The 26,322-nt window shown below is 42.7% G+C and overlaps 2 protein-coding genes across 2 annotated transcripts; both read left to right on the top strand.

Annotated features, from left to right (window-relative positions):
* The first annotated feature begins 1,237 nt into the window (after positions 1-1,237).
* Positions 1,238-2,089, top strand: LOC142184711 (TLR adapter interacting with SLC15A4 on the lysosome-like). Its single transcript, XM_075259762.1, has one exon. The coding sequence runs from the start codon at positions 1,238-1,240 to the stop codon at positions 2,087-2,089; it is 852 nt and encodes a 283-aa protein (XP_075115863.1).
* Positions 2,090-7,774: 5,685 nt separating this feature from the next.
* LOC142184410 (sodium/hydrogen exchanger 2-like) lies at positions 7,775-24,968 on the top strand. Its single transcript, XM_075259261.1, has 12 exons — positions 7,775-8,016; positions 8,247-8,707; positions 12,355-12,605; positions 15,230-15,447; positions 15,967-16,163; positions 16,766-16,855; positions 18,379-18,449; positions 20,359-20,520; positions 20,918-21,020; positions 22,625-22,753; positions 23,252-23,312; positions 24,630-24,968. The coding sequence occupies exons 1-12, from the start codon at positions 7,827-7,829 to the stop codon at positions 24,734-24,736; spliced, it is 2,040 nt and encodes a 679-aa protein (XP_075115362.1). The 5' UTR covers positions 7,775-7,826; the 3' UTR covers positions 24,737-24,968.
* Positions 24,969-26,322: the final 1,354 nt, after the last annotated feature.

Below are 26,322 nucleotides of genomic sequence, written 5' to 3'. Positions count from 1 at the left end.
TGAATGGAGACTGGTGTGGAGCGATCTTAGACTCCGCCTCCTCCGGCAGAGCCAGCGCTGATTGGCCGAATTCTGTAAACTGCCAATCAGCGCTGGCCAATGCATTCCTATTGGAAAAAGTTAGCTTGCGAAAATCGCAAGCTGACAGGGATTTCCATGTAATAAAGTGACTTATATGCCCCCAGACATGCTTCCCCTGCTGTCCCAGTGTCATTCCAGGGTGTTGGCATCATTTCCTGGGGTGTCATAGTGGACTTGGTGACCCTCCAGAGACAGATTTGGGTTTCCCCCTTAACGAGTATATGTTCCCTATAGACTATAATGGGGTTCGAAACCCGTTCAAACAGTTGAACAGTGAGTGACTGTTCGAATCGGATATCGAACATTTTGGTGTTCGCTCATCTCTACTTCTGACTCCTAAAAGCTTGCCCTGCCCTCACACTCCTGGTGAGCTCTGAGAGTCTCACAGATCAGCAGATCATGGCTGTCAGTCACACTTTTGCTCTTCTCAATCACAGAGAGGTTGTTGCACAGGCTCCAGCTGCAGGTAACCAGCTTTGTCTCTAGTCTGACTCTGTGCAGCTGCCTCCTAACAACTTCTGACCTTAAAACTCTGGTTCTGACCTGATCTCTATCTCTGTCCTTCTTTCAGTCTCTGCTGGCAGCTCCAGTGCTATATTATCCCCCCCCCCCAACGCACTGCACTCCCTGTGGATCTGGTCTTACTCCTTCTAGCAGCTCCTGGCCATACTGTATTGATGTGACTGAACCCAAACTAGACCCCAGTGTGATGGGAATCCTGCCCTTATATCTCCTCCATTACCCCACCTCTATGTGTAATGTAGTCATAAATCTTGCGTCCCTGCAGTGTAAGGGTCTTTCCAATCTCCACCTCTGTGGTTGATGCAGCCCCTGTGTCCGGTGTCCCCATGTTAGCATGGCTGCCCAATCTGGGGCTGATCTGCTCCCTCTGGTACTAAAATTCTCTTTATGTCACAGCCGGGCAGCTGAAATGCTGCAGATTAAAGGCACAGAATTCAGCATGCCTGACCATGCAAAATAAGCACAAAATATTTTTAAAGGCACAGTAATAGTTAGTAGGTGTAAGCTCCACATTAACCCCTTACAGGCACAAGTCGGCAGTTTGTATGTATTGCAGATTTCTCAGTATATTTTTGCTTATCTTATCAGTCTGTTCCATCTTGTTATATCTCTGCAGACTTCCCCAGTCGCCGCCATGTTGTCCGAGTCGTTCCTGTGCACAGCGTTCTATAGGCAACTGATGAACTTTGAGGAGCAAAAGGATGGAGAGGAGGAGAAAACTCTAGAGAGGACATCTTCTGGGAAGTCAAGGGCCAAACTTGTGGGTAGCAAAGTGTCCAATCACAGGGATCGGGGATTTGAGCCACTGCATCACAGTGAACCCCCTGGAACATTATCACAAGCCTTATGTATCCCGAGGCGCGAGGCACAGAGTGACGACTCCTTAGACCTGTACACATCGTGGTCCAGCCGCTGTGGAAGCATCTACAAGAACTACCCTGATCTTCACATCGCTGGCGATCACATCCTCCATAACGTGGTGGACTCTGGATGTATCTTAGATGGTGACTGTGAGGACGGTCCCGTGCTGGTCTCAGCAGACATTGATAGCAGCAGTCCTCCAAATGAAAATCCAGGAAGGTTCCTCGAAGGAGGGGGGGCCCCCAGTGTAGAGAGCCACATTTTACCCTCCGCCCCTTTCTCCAATTCTGTCCTGAACGGTTTCATAGAGAATAAGATGCAGGAGCTATACAAGCAATTCTTTGAGGAGAATCTGACGGCAGGCACCTCGCCACACCCCCAGATGTGGTCCGCCATCCTCATGCACAATGTGCACCAGATTAGCCTACAGATTTCGCAGGAGCAGAATGTTGATTGTTCCAAGGCCAAGGAGGCCGTCCTGCAATGTCTCTTCAGCACAACCAGCGGGGGGAGCTCTGAATTCATCACCCCAATTCTACACATTTCTAGCCAAGACAACAAGGCAATACCCAAAGTGTTCTCAAGCAACTCGTCCTTTATCACGAGCCGGCAGAATAAAAAGTGACCTGGAGCTATATTACATCTTTAGGCCGGGGCTCCATGTAGTGTAAACACCGTGACTTTGCCATGGTGTAAACGCTGCAGCAAAAACTGTGGTATTTTACGGTCCCTTTAAAGTGGATAGGAATCTAGTTAATTCCATCCACACATTACAGAAAATAATCCACAATGTTCATGTTTTTGCAAATCGCAGCATCTCGATTATACCTACGGAAATGCTGACAGTTTCCCTATAGATATAATGGAAGCAGGAACTCCCCAGCACTTTTTGGATGTGGCCTGCTACGTGGAGCCTTTGCCTAAGTCTACATAGAATAATGAGTAACTGTGTCAGTCATGTTACTCTAGTTACACCCAAAGCTGCAGTCACACCTCTGTGGAACCTCAACTCTTAGTGACTGCTGCCTCCTGCAGGTTCAGTTTATGTGTAGAATTTACTGTATGAAATGTAAGTGTATTGTACCATATTCTGATGCAGATAATATAATAATAGATACTTGGACAAGAGAAGCGGTTTCTGGAAGAATGTTGACAGGGTTGGGACTGTACCTATGAGGGTGTGCTAAAGAGATAGCTGTTTTCCTTCCGGTGTAGAGCTATACTCCATTGTTCAGCAACCAATGGATTAACGTCTGAAGAGTTGCAAACAATGAGCAGCACTAAATAAAATAAAATAAAACCGTGTCTTGTGCCGTCTGAATTGTCGATCAGTGAAAGAAAGTCCCAGATCTATAGGAAATCCCAGACGAGCCCCCATAAAACGAATTGTCAGATGACATCAGCCTAAAGCAAAGATTATAAAGATGACTGCAAAAATATTACATCTGGCCAGGAAAGACCTTTTAAGCCTTACTACATGGTGATGTATAGAGCTCCTGCATCTGGGCCCTGTAACACTCTGCATGTAATGTATCTATATAGTGGCCCCCAGGACCAGTGTGAACCAAAGATTCTGGATTTTATCATGTGATGGCCTCTAAAACTATGAGAAAAATAAAGTACATGCTTAAATACAGATACATATACATAGATATACATGGAAACATATACAGGTACATATACAGATATATAAATATATAGATACATATATAATACACACAAGCATACAGATACATATACAGTAGACACAGAGATACAGTATACAGGAGATATACAGTAGGTGCACACACATACATATAGATAAATGCACATTGCACATAGAAACATATACAGTACACATATACATACATAATGTATACAGATAATATATACAGTGGGCACACACTAGATACATATATAGTAGACATTTATATACATATACATTAGCATAGTCCTGCTGTGTCCTGTGCACTGAGCTGCATGCTGAAGATGTTAGCTCAATTCCTTCTTACTCAGCAGAAGAAACCCTGGAAGTGTCAGATCAGAGCAGCTCACACTCCAGATGTCACATCACTGCCCAACAGACTCCTTAATATAGACAGCAACTATTCTAAAAATGTCTGTATTTACTTAGCTCCAGCACCAGTTACTGGAAAAATACTGGCTATATCTACACAGGAGCAAATCCACAACTAACCTGTAACATCTTTGCTTGTTCGGGTCTCTCCATCACCCTCCACTTTCACGCTGCGGTGCAGGAGACATGTTCAGTTATGATTCCTTGCTTTTGGTTCTTGTTGCTATGCCTGAACATTGCTCTATTCCTTTCATCTTTGTCATTGATTTTCCTCCACACCCATCTCTTACACTTTGGTTTCCCTCTGCTCCTCAAATATTTAATCTTAGCCTTACCTGTGTGATTGACAACCTATCAGCAAATTAAGCCTGGGTCAGGTTCTGGACTTCCTATAAACAGGTCATCAGTTTGTCCTTGCTAAGTGGTTTGGATTATGATTTAGTACTGCTTTGCCTCTCTGGCTTTGACTTTTGCCTTGCTGACTCCTCTTCTGTGTTGTTTTATCTTTTCTGCATTCTGTGTTTACACTTATTTAGGGGAAGGGACTGTCGCCCAGTTGTCTCTGTCATTAGGACAGTTGAGGTAAGTAGGTAGGGACAGCTTTAAGACTCACTGTCTCTGTCTTTCCCTTCCTCCCAGGTTTCAGCATGCTCAACTGGCAAAACCCTTAAATAACCTGAGAGAAAATCAGTAATACTATTAATGCTACAGAAATACTTAAAATAATATGTGATAAAGAGAACAAAACCTCAAGGTGGAATCCCTTATCTCACTACAAGGAATGTACAAGAATATAGCTACTATAATACTGCTCCTATGTACAAGAATATAACTACTATAATACTACTCCTATGTACAAGAATATAATTACTATAATACTGCTCCTATGTACAAGAATATAACTACTATAATACTGCTCCTATGTACATGAATATAACTACTATAATACTGCTCCTATGTACAAGAATATAACTACTATAATACTGCTCCTATGTACATGAATATAACTACTATAATACTGCTCCTATGTACAAGAATATAACTACTATAATACTACCTCCTATGTACAAGAAAATAACTACTATAATACTGTCTCCTATGTACAAGAATATAACTATTATAATACTGCTCCTATGTACAAGAATATAACTACTATAATACTGCTGCTATGTACAAGAATATAACTACTATAATACTGCTCCTATGTACAAGAATATAACTACTATAATACTGCTCCTATGTACATGAATATAACTACTATAATACTGCTCCTATGTACAAGAATATAACTACTATAATACTGCTCCTATATACAAGAATATAACTACTATAATACTTCTCCTATGTACAAGAATATAACTACTATAATACTGCTCCTATGTACATGAATATAACTACTATAATACTGCTCCTATGTACATGAATATAACTACTATAATACTGCTCCTATGTACAAGAATATAACTACTATAATACTGCTCCTATGTACAAGAATATAACTACTATAATACTGTCTCCTATGTACAAGAATATAACTATTATAATACTGCTCCTATGTACAAGAATATAACTACTATAATACTACCTCCTATGTACAAGAAAATAACTACTATAATACTGTCTCCTATGTACAAGAATATAACTATTATAATACTGCTCCTATGTACAAGAATATAACTACTATAATACTGCTCCTATGTACATGAATATAACTACTATAATACTGCTCCTATGTACAAGAATATAACTACTATAATACTGCTCCTATGTACATGAATATAACTACTATAATACTGCTCCTATGTACTAGAATATAACTACTATAATACTGCTCCTATGTACAAGAATATAACTACTATAATACCACTCCTATGTACAAGAATAGAACTACTATAATACTGCTCCTATGTACAAGAATATACTGTAACTACTATAATACTGCAGTAAGGTTGGTCTTACGTTTCTAATAGTGTTTTTGGTCTTGTGATTCTCTCTTGCACTACTATGTGGGGGTTTTCCTTGTTGTTCTCCATATTTCTGCTACTCTTCTATATTTCATGATCTTGGGTTTCTTCTCACTGTAAATTATTCACGGTGTGAGCCTTCTGGGGATTGATCCATTATTGGGGGATGTTCTTTGTCTTGTTACTGGAGATGACGTTGCTTCCTCTACTGTTATTTTTGTAGGTTTTTCTGTGTTTTAATGCAGGAACAGTTTCATACATTACAAAGCTTCATTTATTACATCACCATTGATAGTCTTGTAGGGGGTGTCGGCACTGACCAAGGACCTGGTGGAAAATGACTGATGGGTTCAGCCGATGGTCGGTGACAGATCCAAGATGGCAAATGGCCTATCCACAGACTGTTCATGGTACTTCTATTTTCCACCAAATGCCATTGGCATATACTGTATATGAGGTGGATTCACTGGTGTAGATGATGGAATTGTTTTCCAGGGGAGCACCCTAGTGGTAGTCTTCTGACTTAAGGATGGTGTGATGATCTTGATGTTAGTTGTGAATAATAGGCAGGAGAGCCACAGTAATGTAACAGGCATAGCTTGTGGTCTCTTTACTTTAGGTATTGTCTAGTCACATAACATGGAGGCGCAGTATGTGGGGGTGCAGAATCCATTTCTAAGCACATACTGTATACAGGAGTGACGTTCACTCTTCATGTCCTTCATCACTCCCCGTCCTTGAGTCCTTTACTCTGTGGGGAATATGACGCGACCCTGGCTCCAGGACTTTGACATACAGTCACTATAGGTGAAATACTGGGTACACTTTAGCCATGGTAACCGGTCATCACTGGTCATCATTAGTAATCACTGGTCATCATTGCTTATCAACAGTCATCATTGGTTATCACTGGTCATCACTAGCCATCGCTGGTCAACATTAGTCATCAATGTTCATCATGGCTTATCACTGATCATCACTGGACATCACCGGTCATAATTGGTTATTACTGGTCATCATTGGTTATCACTGGTCATCACTAGCCATCACTGGTCAACATTAGTCATCACTGGAGATCTTCTCAACAAGCATCGAATAATATTTGCCAGCTTCTTGGGACTCAATGATGAGGGTCAGCCTGTGTTAGGATAACTGGTCAAATGTCACTAAATTGGGGCACACAACTGCTCCCTAACTGGTTGGTTTAACTAACTGGCTAAGGGGTTACAACGCTCTATCTTTAGCTCCTCCCACCTTCTGGAACAAGCAAAGGAAATGCCATGCCCACAGATAACTCGACAGCATGAAACATCATTTTTCTCTCTTAGGCTGGGGCCCCACGTTGCAGAAATAAAGCTTTTTTTGTTGCAGATTTTGTTGCAGTTTTTTGAGCCAAAGCCAGGACTAGAATTAGCAGACGTTAGAAGAATTGATAGTCTAGTAGGGCGCTCCAGCATTGATAGTCTATTAGGGGGCTCCAGCATTGATAGTCTAGTAGGGGGCTCCAGCATTGATAGTCTAGTAGGGCACTCCAGCATTGATAGTCTAGTAGGGCACTCCAGCATTGATAGTCTAGTAGGTTGCTCCAGCATTGATAGTCTAGTAGGGTGCTCCAGCATTGATAGTCTAGTAGGGCGCTCCAGCATTGATAGTCTAGTAGGGGGCTCCAGCATTGATAGTCTAGTAGGGCACTCCAGCATTGATAGTCTAGTAGGGTGCTCCAGCATTGATAGTCTATTAGGGGGCTCCAGCATTGATAGTCTAGTAGGGTGCTCCAGCATTGATAGTCTAGTAGGATGCTCCAGCATTGATAGTCTATTAGGGGGCTCCAGCATTGATAGTCTATTAGGGGGCTCTAGTACTGATAGTCCAATAGAAGACTCCAGCAATCACATAGATCACTGTTCACAATATATCCTGCTCCCCATGACTTGGTCACTAAATTAACAATGGTAATAATGGGGAGCTCCAACTTTCATTCTGAGATTACAAGATACCACCACACTGCCCCTTACGAGCTTCAACCTCCTACTACCAATACATCTGGTTGTGCCCCTGAACTGAGATTACTGAACTGATTCATGGCAGTGCCTGTCCCTGGCGCTATAAGTGTGTAATTCCCACGTGTGGCTGCAGATCTGAATGATTTGCTTCATTGTGTAATTAACCAGAGGAGATAATGGTTTTCTTCTCTGTAAATCAGTTGATTTGTGGAATTTTCCAGAGGGGAGGCTCTGGAGTAGGTCCAGGGATTGTACATGGGACACTTCAAAGCTAATCTAGTGTCAGGAGAAGACTGTGCTGAAGAATCTGTCTGATGAAAGCCAGCACAAGACGTGAAGATGATGAGAGTTCTTGTCCTGGTCCTCAGCACTTACCTGCTATCAGCATCGGCCACAGAGCTTACTTCTCAGGAGTCCAATGTGTCCAGCAATGAGTTCCAGCTGAAGATCTTCTCCATGGGTTATCATCATGTGCAGGTGCCCTTTGAGATCACCATGGCCATCATGCTGGCCTCACTGGTTAAGATTGGTAAGAAGAGGCAGATTTAATATTTCATACAGCTAAAGGTTTGTTACAATGTATCAGTGAAGACAATCCTGAGCTAAACACAGCATCAGTTCTCTGTTATCCTGGACTCCAGGCTCATGGTAACAAACCCTCAGCTGTGTGAGCAGGATGCTGTCAGGGTGGGATTTCATCCTCTGCATGTGTCTTATTTCTAGCCTGATATTAAACAGATGACTTTCTTCCTCTTGCAGGATTCCATTTTTCCCCCCGGGTGCGGACCGTGGTCCCAGAAAGTTGTATCCTCATCATTCTGGGCCTCATTATAGGGGGGATCATATATGTTGCAAGTAAAAAGGACCCGGTGATGAACAACAATATCTTCTTCCTCTACCTTCTACCCCCCATAGTCTTGGACGCTGGTTACTTTCTCCCTATTCGACCCTTCTTTGAGAACCTGGGTCCCATCTTGTGGTATGCCATCCTGGGTACTCTGTGGAACATCTTTGGGATTGGAGTTTCCCTCTATGGGATCTGCCAAGTGCCAGCATTTGGACTGACCAACGTCTCACTGCTGCATAATCTGTGGTTCGGGAGTCTGATCGCTGCTGTTGATCCGGTCGCCGTTTTGTCGGTGTTTGAGGAGATTCACGTGAATGAGAAACTTTATATCTTGGTGTTTGGAGAATCCCTGCTCAACGATGCAGTAACTGTGGTGAGTGCATGACTGGGGGCAAATCAGGGGGCAAGACTCGAGGGAGCAGAGGCCTAGTCAGATTTAGAGAACTAGAGCCTAGTCAGGCTGAGGAGGCAGAGGCCTAGTCAGGCTGAGGGAGCAGAGGCCTAGTCAGGCTGAGGAGGCAGAGGCCTAGTCAGGCTGAGGGAGCAGAGGCCTAACCAGATTTAGAGAACCAGAGCCTAGTCAGGCTGAGGGAGCAGAGGCCTAGTCAGACTGAGGGAGCAGAGGTCTAGTTAGAATGAGTAAGGAGAGGCCTAGTCAGACTTAGGGAGCAGAGGCCTAGTTAGGCTGAGGAGGTAGAGGCCTAGATAGGCTTAGGGGCAGAGAACTAGTCAGAATGAGTGAGGAGAGACCTAATCAGAATGAGTGAAGAGAGGCCTAGTCAGACTGAGGGAGCAGAGGTCTAGTCAGGCTAAAGAGGTAGAGGCCTAGTTAGGCTTAGGGAGCAGAGGCCTAGTCAGACTGAGGGAGCAGAGGTCTAGTCAGGCTAAAGGGGTAGAGGCCTAGTTAGGCTTAGGGAGCAGAGGCCTAGTCAGGCTAAAGGGGTAGAGGCCTAGTTAGGCTTAGGGAGCAGAGGCCTAGTCAGACTGAAGGAGCAGAGCCCTATTTAGGCTTAGGTATCAGAGCCCTAGTTAGGCTTAGGGAGCAGAGGCCTAGTCAGAATGAGGGAGAGAAGGTCTAACCATTATGAAGGAACGGAAGCATAGCCAGGATGAGGAAACAGTGTAGTACTAGTTGGACATTACTTCAGCTGGTGCAGAGATTCAGTGACATGATTGCTATAATCACTTCTTTGACCCCTCATTTCTGCAGCCATCTCTCAAATCTATAACAACACAACTTGTACAAACATGTGACCCTTAGGCCAGATAACTGATGTAAATAGTTATACAATTCCCCCCATGTCTTTCATAGGACCTCAGGCTCAGACTACACAGGGTTTGCATGTGTCTGTTACCATAGAGACATAGAACTATGCACAGGGGCTGTATACATGTTTAATAAAAGCAATGAAGATACATTGACGCAATTAAAAATATATGGTTATGTAGTAAAGAAATCCTTTAGACTTTTAAATTCTCATTATTTCAAAATCTCTGCTTGCTGTCAGTGAGTGAGAAATCTATCCTGACCTAGTTCTGCTCTCACAGCTGACTTGTAGCAATGTACAGTTATACAACAGGATATATCTATAATCTATGGCTCCAGTCACGATACTCATGGTCACAGGTTATATCTATAATCTCCATCTCTCCGTGCTATGCTCAAGGTCACTGGTTATATCTATAATCTCCTTGTCCGGGCGCTATTGTCACGGTTTCTGTTCGGGAGCTGCCTTCCTATTAATACTTTATTATTGCTGCTTTTCTTGGAAGCCGCTGATCATTGTTGCATTACTCTGCATTATCTGATCCCTGGGGTGTTGTGCAATTGTCTCTGAGAAGATGATACAATTGTACATGGAGGGTGTGGTGGCCATAAACCTCTGGCTGCAGGCTATCAGACTGGGCAGGGTGGACATTATTTATCTGGGTGCTGTATGGTACAGTATAAGCAGTGTGGGCACTATATATTCATTCTCTCATCTCTCAGTATGAATAATGTTAGCACTATATATCTGGGTGCTGTATGGCACAGTATGAGCCGTGTGGGCACTATATATCTGGGTGCTGTATGATACAGTATGAGCAGTGTGGGCACTATTTATCTGGATGCTGTATGGCACAGTATGAGCAGTGTGGGTACTATATATCTGGTTGCTGTATTGTACAGTATGAGCAGTGTGGGTACTATTTATCTAGATGCTGTATGGCACAGTATGAGCAGTGTGGGAACTATATATCTGGGTGCTGTACAGCACAATATGAGCAGTGCGTACACTTTATCTGGTTGCTGTATGGCACAGTATGAGCAGTGTGGGTACTATATATCTGGTTGCTGTATTGTATAGTATGAGCAGTGTGGGTACTATAGATCTGGGTGCTCTATGGCACAGTATGAGCAGTGTGGGTACTATATATCTGGGTGCTCTATGGCACAGTATGAGCAGTGTGGGCACTATATATCTGGGTGCTGTATGGTACAGTATATGCAGTATGGGCACTATATATCTGGGTGCTGTACAGCACAGTATGAGTGGTGTGGTCACTATATATCTGGGTGCTATATGATACAGTATGAGCAGTGTGGGCACTATATATCTGGATGTTGTACAGTATAAGCAGTGTGTACACTATCTGGTTGCTGTATGGCACAGTATGAGCAGTGTGGTTGCTGTATGGCACAGTATGAGCAGTGTGGTTACTATATATCTGGGTGCTGTATGGTACAGTATATGCAGTATGGGCACTATATACTGTATCTGGGTGCTGTATAATGCAGTATTGACACTATATATCTGGTTGCTGTATTGTACAGTATGAGCAGTGTGGGTACTATATACTGTATCTGGGTGCGGTATGATAGAGTATATGCAGTATGGGCACTATACATCTGGTTACTGTATTGTACAGTATGAGCAGTGTGGGCACTATATATCTGGGTGCTGTATGGTACAGTATATGCAGTATGGGCACTATATATCTAGGTGCTGTACAGCACAGTATGAGCGGTGTGGTCACTATATCTGGGTGCTGTATGGTACAGTATGAACAGTGTGGGCACTATATATCTGTTCTCTCATCACTCAGATGCAATGATTGCTATTGCTTGGGTAAAACTGTGTGTTCCGACTCTGGCAGCTTGTAACGGGTCCTGGCTGTTTAATACACCTGAGACATGGAAGCCATGATGCAGGTCCAACTCATGTGTCTGCAGCATTACAGCATCGTATTATTATGGTACTGAGCGTTAAATATATGCTTAGCACAATGTAATACTCAGTGATGACGTGAATGAATGTTGTAATGTATTTACCAATAGATTTTGCCTCCTTTCCTTGCAATCCTTTGGTTTTTTTAATTATTTCACCTGTTTCTCACCGGCTGAAATCCTGTTCACTGGAGTTGGGGTGTTCGGGCTCTTATATAATGCAGGGAAGCCGAGTCCGGCAGGACATCTGAACCAGTTACATCTCAGAGATATCACTAGTTGAGAACACACAGATTAGCATATTTATAGACAGCTTCTCCCAATCCTAACTGTGTTTTTAATTTCTGATATCTGTAGAAGCAGGGAATCTCATCTCTTACCCCTTCCTGTACCCTACGATTACATTACACTATGTGTATACTTAACACTCACTACCATTATAGGACGCAGCCATCATAGAATTGTGTGTTATTTCACATGGACCCCCAAAAAATGTAAATAAAAGCTAATCAAAACCTTACATGTGCTCCAAAAAGGTACAAATGAAAGTACAACTCATCACGCAAAGAATAAGCCCTCACATATGTCGACAGAAAAATAAAAAGTTCTTAATTTTGAAAGGCAGAAAAGGAAAATGTGAAAAAATTTGACGAGCATTAACGTACAGACTACCCTGTGTCCTTAAGGGGTTAAATCATATCTAAAGTTTTATGACAATAATAAATATTGTAATGTAATTTATGAAGGAGATCTCAGTATCCGGAGATGAGATACACGTTACAATTCTGTTCTTATTTTCCACTTTTCCTTAGGTTCTGTATAATCTCTTCAAAGCCTTCAATGACATGGCGGAGATCCTGCCCATGGACATCCTTCTCGGAGCTGCCACCATCTTTGTAGTCGGCCTCGGGGGCATTCTGGTGGGCCTGATATTTGGGTTTATAGCGGCCTTTACAACGCGCTTCACAGAGCACATCCGTGTCATCGAACCGCTCTTTGTTTTCCTGTACAGCTATCTGGCTTATCTCACAGCAGAAATCTTCCACCTGTCCGGGATTATGGCGTAAGTATGGGGGCCGCAGTCTCTCCCCTGCGCTCTAGTCTATGGTATTTGCCCCGCCCTCTCCGCTTCCGGTTTTCTTATATTGTAACACCTGTGCAGATCTCTCCAGGACTTATGCTCCAATGTGCATAAGTCGCAACTCTTGTGGCTAGCAGATGGATTGAGGGGCCTAGATGCTTTACATGACATCACTGCTCTCCAGACCTGAAGATACTGTGACGGGAATTACACACAGGAAATACAATCGTCAGGCAAGATATTAGAATATGCATCCTTAGGCAGGCGGGATTGGGAAACAGGGACATAAAATAAGGAAACAGTCAGTAAGGAAATCTGAGAATCGAGGAACACGGTGTGAAGACTCAGCAGAGTCAAGTCTGTATGTTTTATAGCAGGTCCACGTTTATAGCTATAGAATAGCAGAGATGTGTATGATGTTGGAAAGTAGGGACCATGCATGAAAACAGGAGTAGAAAGCTGGATGTGGAAACACACTAGTAATAAATCTGCATGCTGCAATGCAATAGTGTCAGAGCTGGACAAGGCTACACAGGAGAAGCAGAGGCCGATGTGCAACAAAGAGGTAGCAGAGGTGAATGTGGTGATACTATAGTGAACACAGGAGTAGGAGAGCTGGATGTGGCAACATCAGGCTGGTCTTACACCACCGTAGTTTGAGGGTTTTCAATTGCAGACCATCTGCGGACATATTACATTCAATGCGGCCTCTTACACCACCAGATATTTTATCCGTGGTGTGCCGGGCCGCAACCGAGGTCTGCACTTTATAGAACATGTCCGTAATTCACGGCACTGCACGGACTCGCCCATAGAACTCTATGGGCGAGTGCGGTAGTTTACGGGCATCTGCAGAGTCTATGTTGATGATCAACAACTTGCGGACCGTAAAAGCATTACAGTCGTGTAAGACCAGCCTAAGAGTAACAGAGCTGGATGTGCTATACAGGCGGAGCAGAGCATGATGTACAACACAGAGGTAGCAGAGTTGGATGTGGTGATACTATAGTGGAAATAGGTACATAGGAGTAGTAGTGGTGGATATGTTACACAAGAGTAGTAGTGCTTGGATATGTTGCATAAGAATAGCAATGCTGTATATGTTACACATGAGTAGCAGTGCTGTATATGTTACACATGAGTAGCAGTGCTGGATGTGTTACACAGGAGTAGCAGTGCTGGATGTGTTACACAGGAGTAGCAGTGCTGTATATGTTACACATGAGTAGCAGTGCTGGATGTGTTACACAGGAGTAGCAGTGCTGTATATGTTACACAGGAGTAGCAGTGCTGGATGTGTTACACAGGAGTAGCAGTGCTGGATGTGTTACACAGGAGTAGCAGTGCTGGATATGTTACACAGGAGTAGCAGTGCTCCCTTTAAATACAATGAGAGGCAGATGCACAGCAGAATTTTACATTGGTTGAATTAGTATAGTCAATGGGATCCCTCGGATATTGTTCTGATCTGTCGCCCATCACTAGCTGGATCCATCTTTACTCCTTAGGGTCCATTCACACGGAGTAAACGCACGCTCATATTGGTGTGTATTTTTACACGTGTAAAAAAAGTGACACGTTTTTTGACATATTTTTTGGCGCGACGCCTTTTTGGCGCGATTTTAACACATGTAATTGGCAAAATACGCGCCACAATACGCACCCAAAAACACAACCCGTAAAAAAAACACATCCTATTGAAAAGCATTGATTTTAACGCGCTTATTTTTTACACGCGTAAAATAACACGCATATAAGCAAAAAAATTCAACAGGAGTCTTATTTTTACACGTGTATTTTTTACATGTGTATTCTGCCAAAATGAGTGCGTGTTTACTCCGTGTGAATGGACGCTTAGTCTATTCTTCCCTTTCTATTGTGGAATAAAAGAACAGAGTAAACCCTTCTGATGTGAGCACAGCCATAGCGCCATCTGCTGGTCACAAGATATAATATGGGAAATCTAAATTGTGTCTCATACGCATAAAACAGATTGCAGGTATTGTGTTGCTTTCTTGTCAGTGCAGCCATTCTAGGGCTGATATACCACCTGAGGCCTGGTTCACATCTGTGTTCACGTTTCTGTTTGGGGAGTCTGCCTGGGGACCCACCAAATGGAAACCTATACGCATTAAAAAGTGGCTACCTGGGAAAAGTGCTTCTTGCAAGACTTTTCTCTCCGCTTGTTTCGTCTGGACACCACATGGACCCCATTATAGTCTATGGGGTCCGTGGGTTTCCATAAGTAATCGCTTTTTAAAGCGTATAGGTTTCCATTTGGGTGGTCCCCAAATGGACTCCCTGAACAGAAATCTGAACACAGATTTGAACCGGGCCTGTCTTGTGTCGTGTGACCGCTGGAGTCTTGTGAGACTTGGTGTGGACTTCTGTGTAACATGACAGGAGTAACCTGAAGAGTGTGAATGCAGGCTAATGTGGCATAGTCTGCTACAACATGTCTCAGCTGATGTATCATTCTTTACAATGAATGTAAATGAGTTGTGACATTATATGATGCTGGACAGCGCTGCACACTTCCCGTAAAGGGTTAATAAGGAGTCCTGAATTCTGGGTAACTATTAGTAACACTAAGTATCTGTCCGCAGGCTTATTTCCAGCTCTGTGAGTATGAAGCGCTACGTGGAGGCGAATATCTCACAGAAGTCCTCCACAACGGTGAAGTATTTCATGAAGATGTGGAGCTCCATCAGTGAGACTCTCATCTTCTTCTTCCTCGGATTCTACACTGTGAAGAGTCGTCACGAATGGAATTGGCCCTTCACCCTCCTCACCATCGTCTTCTGCTTGTTCTGGCGAGCGTCAGGTATGAGGTCATCTGCAACTGTGCAAGGGGTCAGGGTCAATCACTCAGGTCCATGACCAGGGCAGTAGGAGTAAAGAGTCCATGACATATAGTATTGTGTACAAGTTTTAGGCAGGCCCCCCTCCCCCACACACAGAGCCCTGACCTCAACATCATCCAGTCTGTCTGGGATGACATGAAGAGACAGAAGGATTGGAGCAAGCCTACATCCACAGAAGATCTGTGCTTGGTTCTACAAGATGGCGGTTCTGCCCAGTTCTGCCAAAAACTGTCTGCAAGTACCGAGAAGAACTGATGGAAGGCAAAGGGCAAAGGTCACACCAGATATTGACGGGATTTACATTTCTCTTCATTCACTTAATCTTGTTAATTAATAACAAAAAAACATACTGATGGTTGAATTCATTATAGGGGTTGTACTTAGTGATGGTTGTGTTTATTATAGGGGTTGTAGTACTTATTGTTGATTGTATTTATTATAGGGGTTGTAGTACTTACTGATGGTTGTGTTTATTATAGGGGTTGTAATACTGACAAGCATTTTGCACAAATTCTGCCTGAACGTCATCTCCAGGAAGGATCAGTTCATTATCGCCTATGGGGGTCTCCGTGGCGCCATCTGTTTCTCATTGGCCATTCTTCTTTCTGATATTCCATCAAAGGGTCTGTTTATTTCAGCCACTAGCGCGGTCATCCTCTTCACTGTCTTTGTTCAGGTCAGTTCTGAGCACTTTTTGAAATGTCCATTTATTAGGTTAAATGAGAGCAAAGCAGGTGTAAAGATGTGGAAGCCCCATCTAGTTCAGAGAGATGTATTGTGGCCCCTCCCCTGAGGAGCTGCAGTCTGGTTCTTCTGCACAATTGGATGTTATTGTCCCTTCTCTAAAGGTCCTCTTATTACTGTAGTGATTTTCTGATTCTTACCCTTACCAGCATGTATTCCCTTAAATCTTCAGCACATTTCGTCTGTTATATGTAATGTCATACTGAAATCTCTTTATGTATTGTCTTCGCACATGTGATATGGAGATTAGAAACCATGCCTGTGCTGACTATCAGCGACCTCATAGATGGTCCTGACTTTTTTTCTGATAATATTATCTTGATTTAGAAATGTTAATAAATAAGGCTGCCATTAATTGATACCACAGGGATGTCACCCAGCTCTCCTAGACCCCTGAATGATCAGTGTACATAGACTTGGTCAGGTGAAGTGTTACTGTGTAGAGGTTGTCAGTCTGCCATTTCTAGGCCTCTGTGTGAGGAATGTGACATGTGATGCCCCTCTCTGTTATACCCTCTATATTATGTACATCAGGGTATGACCATCCGGCCACTGGTGGATCTACTAGCCGTGAAGAAACAGAATAAAACGTCCACCACTGTGAGCGAGCAGGTCAACCTCCGGGTAAGTGACACTGTTAAAATATAGCAAAAATGTACTCTTTGGCCCACATTTATCAAGGCGAATGCACCTAAAAAGTGACTCATCTTGGTATATTTTTGGCCCTCTTTGGCACATCTTAACTTCTGCCCCCCACTCGGCACTTTTCAAGACAGTGGGCAGTGCAGGGCAGGAATCTGTGGGGTTATACCACAAATCTAGACAAGCCCCTGAGGTCGGACACAACTACAGGCACTGGAACCTCTAAGGAATTGTGGCCAGACATGTTCCTGTTGGCAAATCTATTTAGACTGGTGTAAGAATTGTCAGTCTTAATAAATTCCCCCCATATGGATGAAGTCTATGTGGAGATGAGAACTTGGGAAAGTGATAAATCTCACAGATTGTACAGGGTGGCTCTGTAACTCTCATACTGACACTGAGCTACATCTTGTATTATATTCCACTCACATCCAGAGCTTCAGTCACATTATCACTGTTACATGATGCATACAGTGACTGCACAGGAGGAGGAAGAGACTGCACACCTGGACTGTACGTGAGTAGGAAGAAACTGCACACAAGGACTGCGCAGGAGGAGGAAGAGACTGCACACATGGACTGCACAGGAGGAAGAAACTGCAGAGGAGGGAGAGAATGCTCACAGGGACTGCACAGGAGGAATAAACTACACACAGGGAAGACACAGGAGAAAGAGACTGCACACAGGAACTACAAAGAAGGAAGAAGAGACTGCACACATGGTCTGCACAGGAGAAGTAAGAGACTCCAAACATGGACTGCACAGGAGGTTGAGGAGACTGCACACAGGAACTGCTCAGGAGGATGAAGAGACTGCACACAGGGACTGCACAGAAGAAAGAGACTGCACAAAAGGTAGAGACTGTTCACAGGGATTGCACAGGAGGAAGAGACTGCACACAGGGACTATAAACAAGGAGAAAGAGACTACACAAATGGACTGCACAGGAGGGAAAGACTGCTCACAGGGACTGCACAGAAGAAGAAGGAGACTATACATAGGGACTGCAGAGGAGGAAGATACTGCACACAGGGACTGCACAGGAAGAAGAGACTGTACACATGGACTGCACTGAAGAAGGAATAGACTACACACGGGGACTGCACAGGAGGAGAATGAGACTGCTCACAGGGACTGCACAGGAGGAGGAAGAGACTGCACATAGGGACTACACACAAGGACCCAACTGAATACAATGACTGCCTTCTGGGGCTTCCTTCCATAGACTAAAGCCTCTTTGATGTAGGACAGTTGTAGCCAACTTGGTATATTATAGCTCATGTGCAACTACAACTCTCATCATGGTCTTATACCTGCTATAATATGTACCCTGTCTTCAGCTGGTTTAGAGATATCACTTCTACCATGTTTTCACAGAGCTTCTACTCCCATCATGCCCCCTTGGCTGTTGTAGAACTTCCCAGCCTGTCCTTTTCTCCTTGCTGAGACTTGTAGTACTTTTTTTTTTTTTTTTCATGAAATTTATACAGTTTCATGTCTGCAGTTGATGGATCACCTGATCGCTGGCATGGAGGATGTGTGCGGGCATGGGGGGCAGATGTACTGGAGAGACAGGTAACATAACACAAAGCAACACAATAAAATCACATGTAATCACATAACTCAATACTATCTAGCATAAAACAAAGTAACACAATCACATAATGCAATGTAACACAATACACTATGCTGTAACATAACACAATATAGTGTATTACAACCTATAATATCACACAGCACATATTATAAAATAACACTATAATACAATATACTAGAACATATCACAATTAGAGATGAGCGAGTAGTGAAATATTGAAAATTCGATATTCGTTTCGAGTAGAGCCTCAATATTCGACTACTCAATCGAATATCGAATCCCATTATAGACTATGGGAAAAAATGCTCGTTTCAGGGGAAACCACTATTCGACTAAAGGAGAGTCACCAAGTCCACAAGTAGCAGGAGGAGAGTGTTTAGGAGGAGTGAAGTGCAGTTAAAGCGCACGGACCCCATTATAGTCTATGGGGTCTGTGCGGTTTAACTGCACAGCACTTGCAGTTGCGCTGATATTTTGTTCGGGGGGGTGGGGTCCTCCTGCGGACTCCTTCCGGGCGGGAGGCAAGCGCTGATGTGAACTTACTTGTCCTGCAGAACTAGCATTGATTGGCCGAATGCTATACAGTATATAGCATTCGGCCAATCAATGCTGGTTCTGCAGCAGGCTCTTCTTTGCTAGTCGGGAGAGCTAGCAGCTTGCGGTTATGCGAGAGCTGACTTTTTCTCATAGGAATGCATTGATCGGCCTTGATTGGCCGAATGCTATACAGTGTACATCATTCGGCCAATCAACGCTGGTTCTGCCATTGGCTCGTCTGTGAGGAGGCGGAGTCTAAGATCGAAACACAATGGAGACTGCTGTGGTTCGATCTTAGACTCCGCCTCCTCACAGACGAGCCTCCGGCAGAACCAGCGTTGATTGGCCGAATGCTGCAACGCTGGTCAATGCATTCCTATGAGAAAAAGTAATCTCCCTCGTAACAGCAAGCTGCCAGCTCTCCCGACTAGCAAGGATGAGCCTGCTGCAGAACCAGCGTTGATTTGCCGACTGCTATACAGTGTATAGCATTCGACAAATCAACACTGGTTCTGAATCGAATCTTTACTGCAAATAGCGATAGTATTCGAATGAGTACGAGTATTTCAAATACCATAGTATTCGTTCGAATACGTACTCGATCGAATACTACTCGCTCATCTCTAATCACAATGTATCACATTTCAACACAATGTAAAACAATACGATGTCGTATAAAATAACACAACGTAAGACAATACAATGTACCAAAACATACTGTAACACAATATAACCTAATTCCACACCATACAATATACTGTAATACTGTAATATATCATAATACCGGCAAAGCATATTACAACACAATATAACACTATAAAGTGTGCTGTAAAATAGCACAAGACAATACAAAATACTGTCACATAACACAATGCAATATACTGTAACATAATACAATACACAATCACATAACACAGTGCAATATACTGTAACATAACATAATACAATACACAATCACATAACACAATGCAATATACTGTAACATAACACAATACACAATCACATAACACAATGCAATATACTGTAACATAACAAAATACACAATCATATAACACAATGCAATATACTGTATTACTATATTGTATTCACTGTCTATAAAGTGTGTTTTGATCATATATTGATTGTCTTTTGATTATGTATAAATTGTGTATTGATTATGTTCTTACTGTCTATTGATTGTGTATTGACCTTGTGTTAATTGCTTAATGATTGTGTATTGATCACATCTTGATCATCTATTAATTGTATATTGATAACATCTTGATCTTCTATTGATTGTGTATTTATCACGTGTTGATCACCTATTGATTATGTATTGATCATGTATTGATCGTCTATGTATCAAAAAAGGTTTGAACGCTTTGACAGCCGGTATCTGAGGAAAATTTTACTGCGAGATCATGAGCCGAAGTCCAGCATCGTCCTCTTGTATGAGAAGCTGGAGAAGAAGCACGCCATTGAGTTAGCTGAGACCGGGCAGCTCTCATATATGTCACCAGCGGCGTCTATGTGGTGAGCAGAGCATTCTGGATTCCTGGTGATGTCCTGTAACCAGTCAATCCCACTGCCCGGCTTTGGGTACCCACCAATCTTAAAGGGGAATGACAAAAACTCATGTTTCCCTCTTACACTTTATTGCAAGGATTGCCAGGATTTGAACATCAAACATTTGGCAGCCAGCAGGTATAAGGAATCATTGTCTAAAATGGATACAATTGTAACAAACCCTCAGTTGTGGGTAATGTTAGGTCAGTTTGAGGTTTTACCCTTGGGGTACATACAAGAATTCCCTTATTCACTTGCAGAGAGGGGTAGAATTAGAAACTTGAAACCTTTTGCTACTCAGACATAAAGCTTCATTCACTTGTACTGGCCCTTTAAAATATATGTATGTATATTTGTTTTATAGCCAAAGTTACAATCAATCACCGACCACATTGAGATATTCTGAGAAGGAGAAGGAAGATATTCAGAAGATACTGTCCAGGAATCTGTACCAAATACGGAAAACGGTGAGCACAGTCATGTGACCGTAACTGTAATGGTGTAAATGTCACATAGTATCCCATAGAACAGCTAATAAAGAATGCGATCTCTACAGATCAACGACTGGCGACTGTCACGTCATATCATATACTTCAATCACCTCCAGAACTGCAGTCCCAAACTTGACATTGATTGCATCATGTCTTATGCTCTAGCCATCTGCATAACTACAGTTATAAATTTGACACTTCATCATATCCTTTGCTCTAGTCACCTTCAAAGCTGCAGTCACCAATTTTGACAGAATACACAGCATATCAGGAGTTAGTCTGTTAGAGGTGTGCCTGTGAACACAGTGCTACAGAATGCGTTAATGCAGCTCTAGATGTAACCCAGTGCAAATGGGTTCAAAAGTGGCAGCAGCCTACAAAATTGTTAATGCAGCTCTCAATGTGAATGCAGCTCTGGATGCAACTGGAGAAATTTCAATAATTACAGTTAAAGGGATCCTATCATTAAAATACAATTTTTTGTGACTATCAGGTAGGAATAGCCTTAAGAAAGGCTATTCTTCTCCTACCTTTAGATGTCTTCTCTGTGTTGCCGTTTGGTATATAATCCGGTTTTCATCGATATGCAAATGAGTTCTCTCGTAGCACTGGGGGCGTCCACAATGCTGCGAGAGAACTCTCCAGCGCCGCCTCCATCTTCTTCAGGAATGGGCTCTTCACGCGTCTTGTTCTGGCGCTGGGGGTCAAACTTCTAGGCCTCGGGCAGGGCCGACTGTGCATGCCCACAGGCCACAAGAAAATGGCCGTTTATTTACTGTGTAAGCGACCATTTTTCTTGTGGCCACAGGCATACGCAGTCGGCTCTGCCCGAGACCTAGAAGTTTGAACCCAGCTCTGGAAGAAGACGCACAGAGAGGCCCCTCCTGAAGAAGATGGAGGCAGCGCTGGAGAGTTCTCTCGCAGCATTGGGGACGCCCCTAGTGCTGCGAGAGAACTCATTTGCATACTGACGAAAACCGGGATTTCTACCAAACGGCGACACGGAGAAGACATCTAAAGGTAGGAGAAAAATAGCTTTTCTTAAGGCTATTCCTTTGTGTTAGTCACAAAAAAAAAGTGTTTTAATGATAGGATCCCTTTAATAACCTAATGCCAGGCAGTGACATCTCCTCTCATCTCTATAGACCAGAACCTGTAAAAAAGAGAAAGTTAAAACATAGGCTCACCAATCTTCAGGGTGCACGGCTGAATGATCCCGGACTCCAGGGAGAGACGAAAGATCGAGCAGTAGAAAAAATATTCCAGTCCGCACTCCTGAGATTTATTTAAAAACTGACCTTTAATTGTCCATATAAAAATGAGTAAATCCAATATAAAAAATTATATATAACAGTGATAAACACAAAAAGTGCATATAAAAACCTCTGAACTGGCTGACGCGTTTCTGGGTATGCTATACCCCTTAATCATAGCCTAATACTGCACTAGTATCCCAGGATTTAAATACCCTTAACACTTGCAAGAAAACACCTGAACTGAATAACTTTGTTGTTGCCTGCTATCTCAATGTCGTATAGTACAACATACAAATCGGACTAATAATCTATCAACATCCACAGACCAGAACCTACAGCAGACACACACTGACTCCAGATCTCATCCATGGTCAAGCCAAGGAAATCCTGATCCGCCGCAACTCGAGTTTCCTTACTAACGTGAACATGTATGAAAAGCCACATAGGAAGCGGGTGAGAAACCTACAGCGACAGAACAAGTTTCCATGCTGTGCTGATAGTTTGTTACAATGTATCTGTGCGGGTAAAAAGTATCTAAATGGAGTCTAGTATGTATATCTCAGGCCCGGTTCACATCTACGTACGGGTTTCCATTTTGAGGAGTCCGCTTGGAGTTGTGGGAGTCCCCTTTATAATTATTGAATTATAATAATTATTGAATAATTAGTTATAAGGAACTCTGGGTGTCAGTTTGTACTTTGACCACTAGATGGCAGAGGAGTAGCGTGGAGCAGCTGGTTCTATATTGTATGAAATGGCAACAACATGTGTTGTGGACAGGACACCCCACATAGCTCCTCCATATAATGAGGTGAGGGCTGGAGGTCTGCAGTGTCGGCGATAATTGTGCAACCTGGGAGAAATAGAGGAAGTTATCACACTACTGTACATATATCATGAGAATAATGTCTATATACAAGGTTCTCTAATCTTATCTCTTTGGCATCACAGAGTGCAACGGTGACATACAGAGGAGCAGAAAATAAACCAAAATTATTCCGGTCATTAACTGGTGAGTAGGTAATTTGTTTCATGAAATAGAAATGTACATGGAAATTCTCCATATCCTGACCCAAACTCTACTAACTAATCCTACTGAACCTGACCCTAACTCTACTAACTAATCCTACTGAGCCTGACCCTAACTCTACTAACTAATCCTACTGAGCCTGACCTAAACTCTACTAACTAATCCTACTGAGCCTGACCTAAACTCTACTAACTAATCCTACTGAACCTGACCCTAACACTACTAACTAATCCTACTGAGCCTGACCCAAACTCTACTAACTAATCCTACTGAACCTGACCCTAACTCTACTAACTAATCCTACTGAGCCTGACCCTAACTCTACTAACTAATCCTACTGAACCTGACCCTAACTCTACTAACTAATCCTACTGAGCCTGACCTTAACTCTACTAACTAATCCTACTAAGCCTGACTCTAACTCTACTAACTAATCCTACTGAACCTGACCCTAACTCTACTAACTAATCCTATTGAGCCTGACCCTAACTCTACTAACTAATCCTACTGAGCCTGACCCAAACTCTACTAACTAATCCTACTGAGCCTGACCCTAACTCTACTAACTAATCCTACTGAACCTGACCCTAACTCTACTAACTAATCCTACTGAGCCTGACCTAAACTCTACTAACTAATCCTACTGAGCCTGACCTAAACTCTACTAACTAATCCTACTGAACCTGACCCTAACTCTACTAACTAATCCTACTGAGCCTGACCCTAATTGTACTAAATCTAACCTTTTTTTCTCAGCCTGGCTCAAAATCAACTATATCTAACCCTAATCCTACTCAGCCTAACCAGAACTCTACTAAATTTAACCCTAATCCTACTCCACCTGGCCCAAACTCTTTTAAAACTAACCCTAATCCTACTAATCCTAATCTGAACTCTACTTAACCTATCCCTAATTCTACTTGTTTTGATGTGAACTCTACTAAACATAACCCTAATCCTACTTAACCTTGTCCTAACTTTACTAACTGTAACCCTAATCCTGGTTAGCCTGGTTCTAACTCTGCTAATCCTAAACCTAACCCTAAATCCTACTCACCATGGACCTACCTTTACTAAACTTAACCCTTATCCAGCTCAGCCTGTCCTCAACTCTACTAAACCTAATCCTAATCCCACTCACCCTGGTCCTAACTTTGCTAACCGTAAACCTAATCCTACTGAGCCTGGCCCTAACTCTACTAAACCTAACCCTAATCCTATTCGACAGGGTCCTAATGTTACTAAACCAATCCTACCTTCTCCATGTGACTGTTTTTTGGTCTTGGTTTCTCCTGCCAGTGGGGGACACTGACACTACAATAAAATATGAGAGGAAGACGCCTGAGAGTGAGGATGAAACAGAGGAGACGATAAAAGAAGAAGAAGAAGACAGAACCTGGTTATAAGATGACAGCAGAATCTCCGCAGGATCCTGAGTCTTTGCCACTATTATTCCAGATCCTCAGGCAGAGTAGATTACAGGACTGGATTCCTGCAAAAAGAATCTGATCAGATGGTGGCGCCATCACAGTGACTTATCCGCAGAAACAGCCACGTCTGTACTGTAACATAGAGAGTCATAACCTGATCAGCAATGTCACGCTTCTACACCCAGAGGTTGTCCTAGTGCCGCTCGCACTGCTGAGGGTCTGTAACAATGAGGCAGGCTCAAAAAACCTCTGTGAGTTAAACACATCCACTGTACAAATCTGGTAGCTATTATACATGCACTGATACATTGTAACAATCCCTCAGCTGTTAAAAGGATTCAGGTTTCCATCCTGGTTCCCCTGGGCATTGCCTCTTGCATCACAGATGGACATTGCCTTCGGGATTTTGTCTTGTAACAAACATAATAATAAAACTAAGTAATGGCCTACATAGAAACATACAGTGAAATATCTGTAATCTGCTTTTTGACAACTCAGATTACTTGATAATCCAAAAAATCTGACAATCCAGATCATCTAATAATCCAGATAACGGATATTCCAGAATATCTCATAAAACAGGGTAACTGATAATCCAGAATATTTCATAATCCATAATATCTGGTAATCCAGAGTCTGTGATAATTCAGTGTACCCAGTAATTCGGAATATTTTATAATCCAGAATAATAGATCATATTAAATATTGATAATATTTGAAAATAATCCATAATATCTATGATCTGATATGATAATCCAAAGTGACTGATAGATCCAAAAACGAGTAATCAAGAGCATTTGATAATTCAGAAAATCTGATAATGCAGAACACTCAATAATCTATAAAATCTGACAATCCAGGGCATTTGCTGATCGGGAGTGTTCGGTAATCTAGAATATTTGATCATTTAGAGTTTTTAATATTCCAGATTACTTGATTATCCAGACTATCTAATAATCCGGAGCATTTGATTATATAGAAAGTATGAAAATCCAGAGTGCCTGATAATATAGAGTATTTGATAATCCAATGTGAAATTATAGTAATTTTACTGTATATGGACACATAGATAACAGCCCCCTTCCCCCCACCCGACTTCTCCACTTGCGAGATTTTTGGAAGCTTCTTCTCATCGGTTGCAGTTTTTTCCTTTCAAGGCAAACCCCGGTGCATAGTGAATGATTTTTGGCGCGGTGTGAGGACTTCCGCCTTCTATGGCCGCGCTGACAACTCTGCTGATTCACAGACCAGACATGAAAACGGAAACCGCTCGACGCCTCTTTCATCTGTTCTGGAATTTTCCATTTACAATTGATTCCTCTAATCAGGTTATTATATTCTAATTCTCCTAAAAATAGCGAAGGGGGCGGTGGTGGGGGAGGGGGGATTAAAGTGCTAAAACGATTCTGAATGACAAAAATGTGAAGTATGTGAGATATGGCAATCACGGCGAGTGCAGCGCACATGTTCCTGACACGGCCGGAGAGGACGCTGATCAGGCGCGGAAGCCTCGGATCCTGCCACATTCCTGGACACTCTTTGCTGTTTTTCCACTGCTGATC

This window comes from Leptodactylus fuscus, chromosome 11, assembly GCF_031893055.1.
Source record: "Leptodactylus fuscus isolate aLepFus1 chromosome 11, aLepFus1.hap2, whole genome shotgun sequence".
NCBI lineage: Eukaryota > Metazoa > Chordata > Amphibia > Anura > Leptodactylidae > Leptodactylus > Leptodactylus fuscus.
The sequence above is the reverse complement of the archived record's forward strand: the minus strand, read 5'-3'. Positions and strand labels throughout refer to the sequence as shown.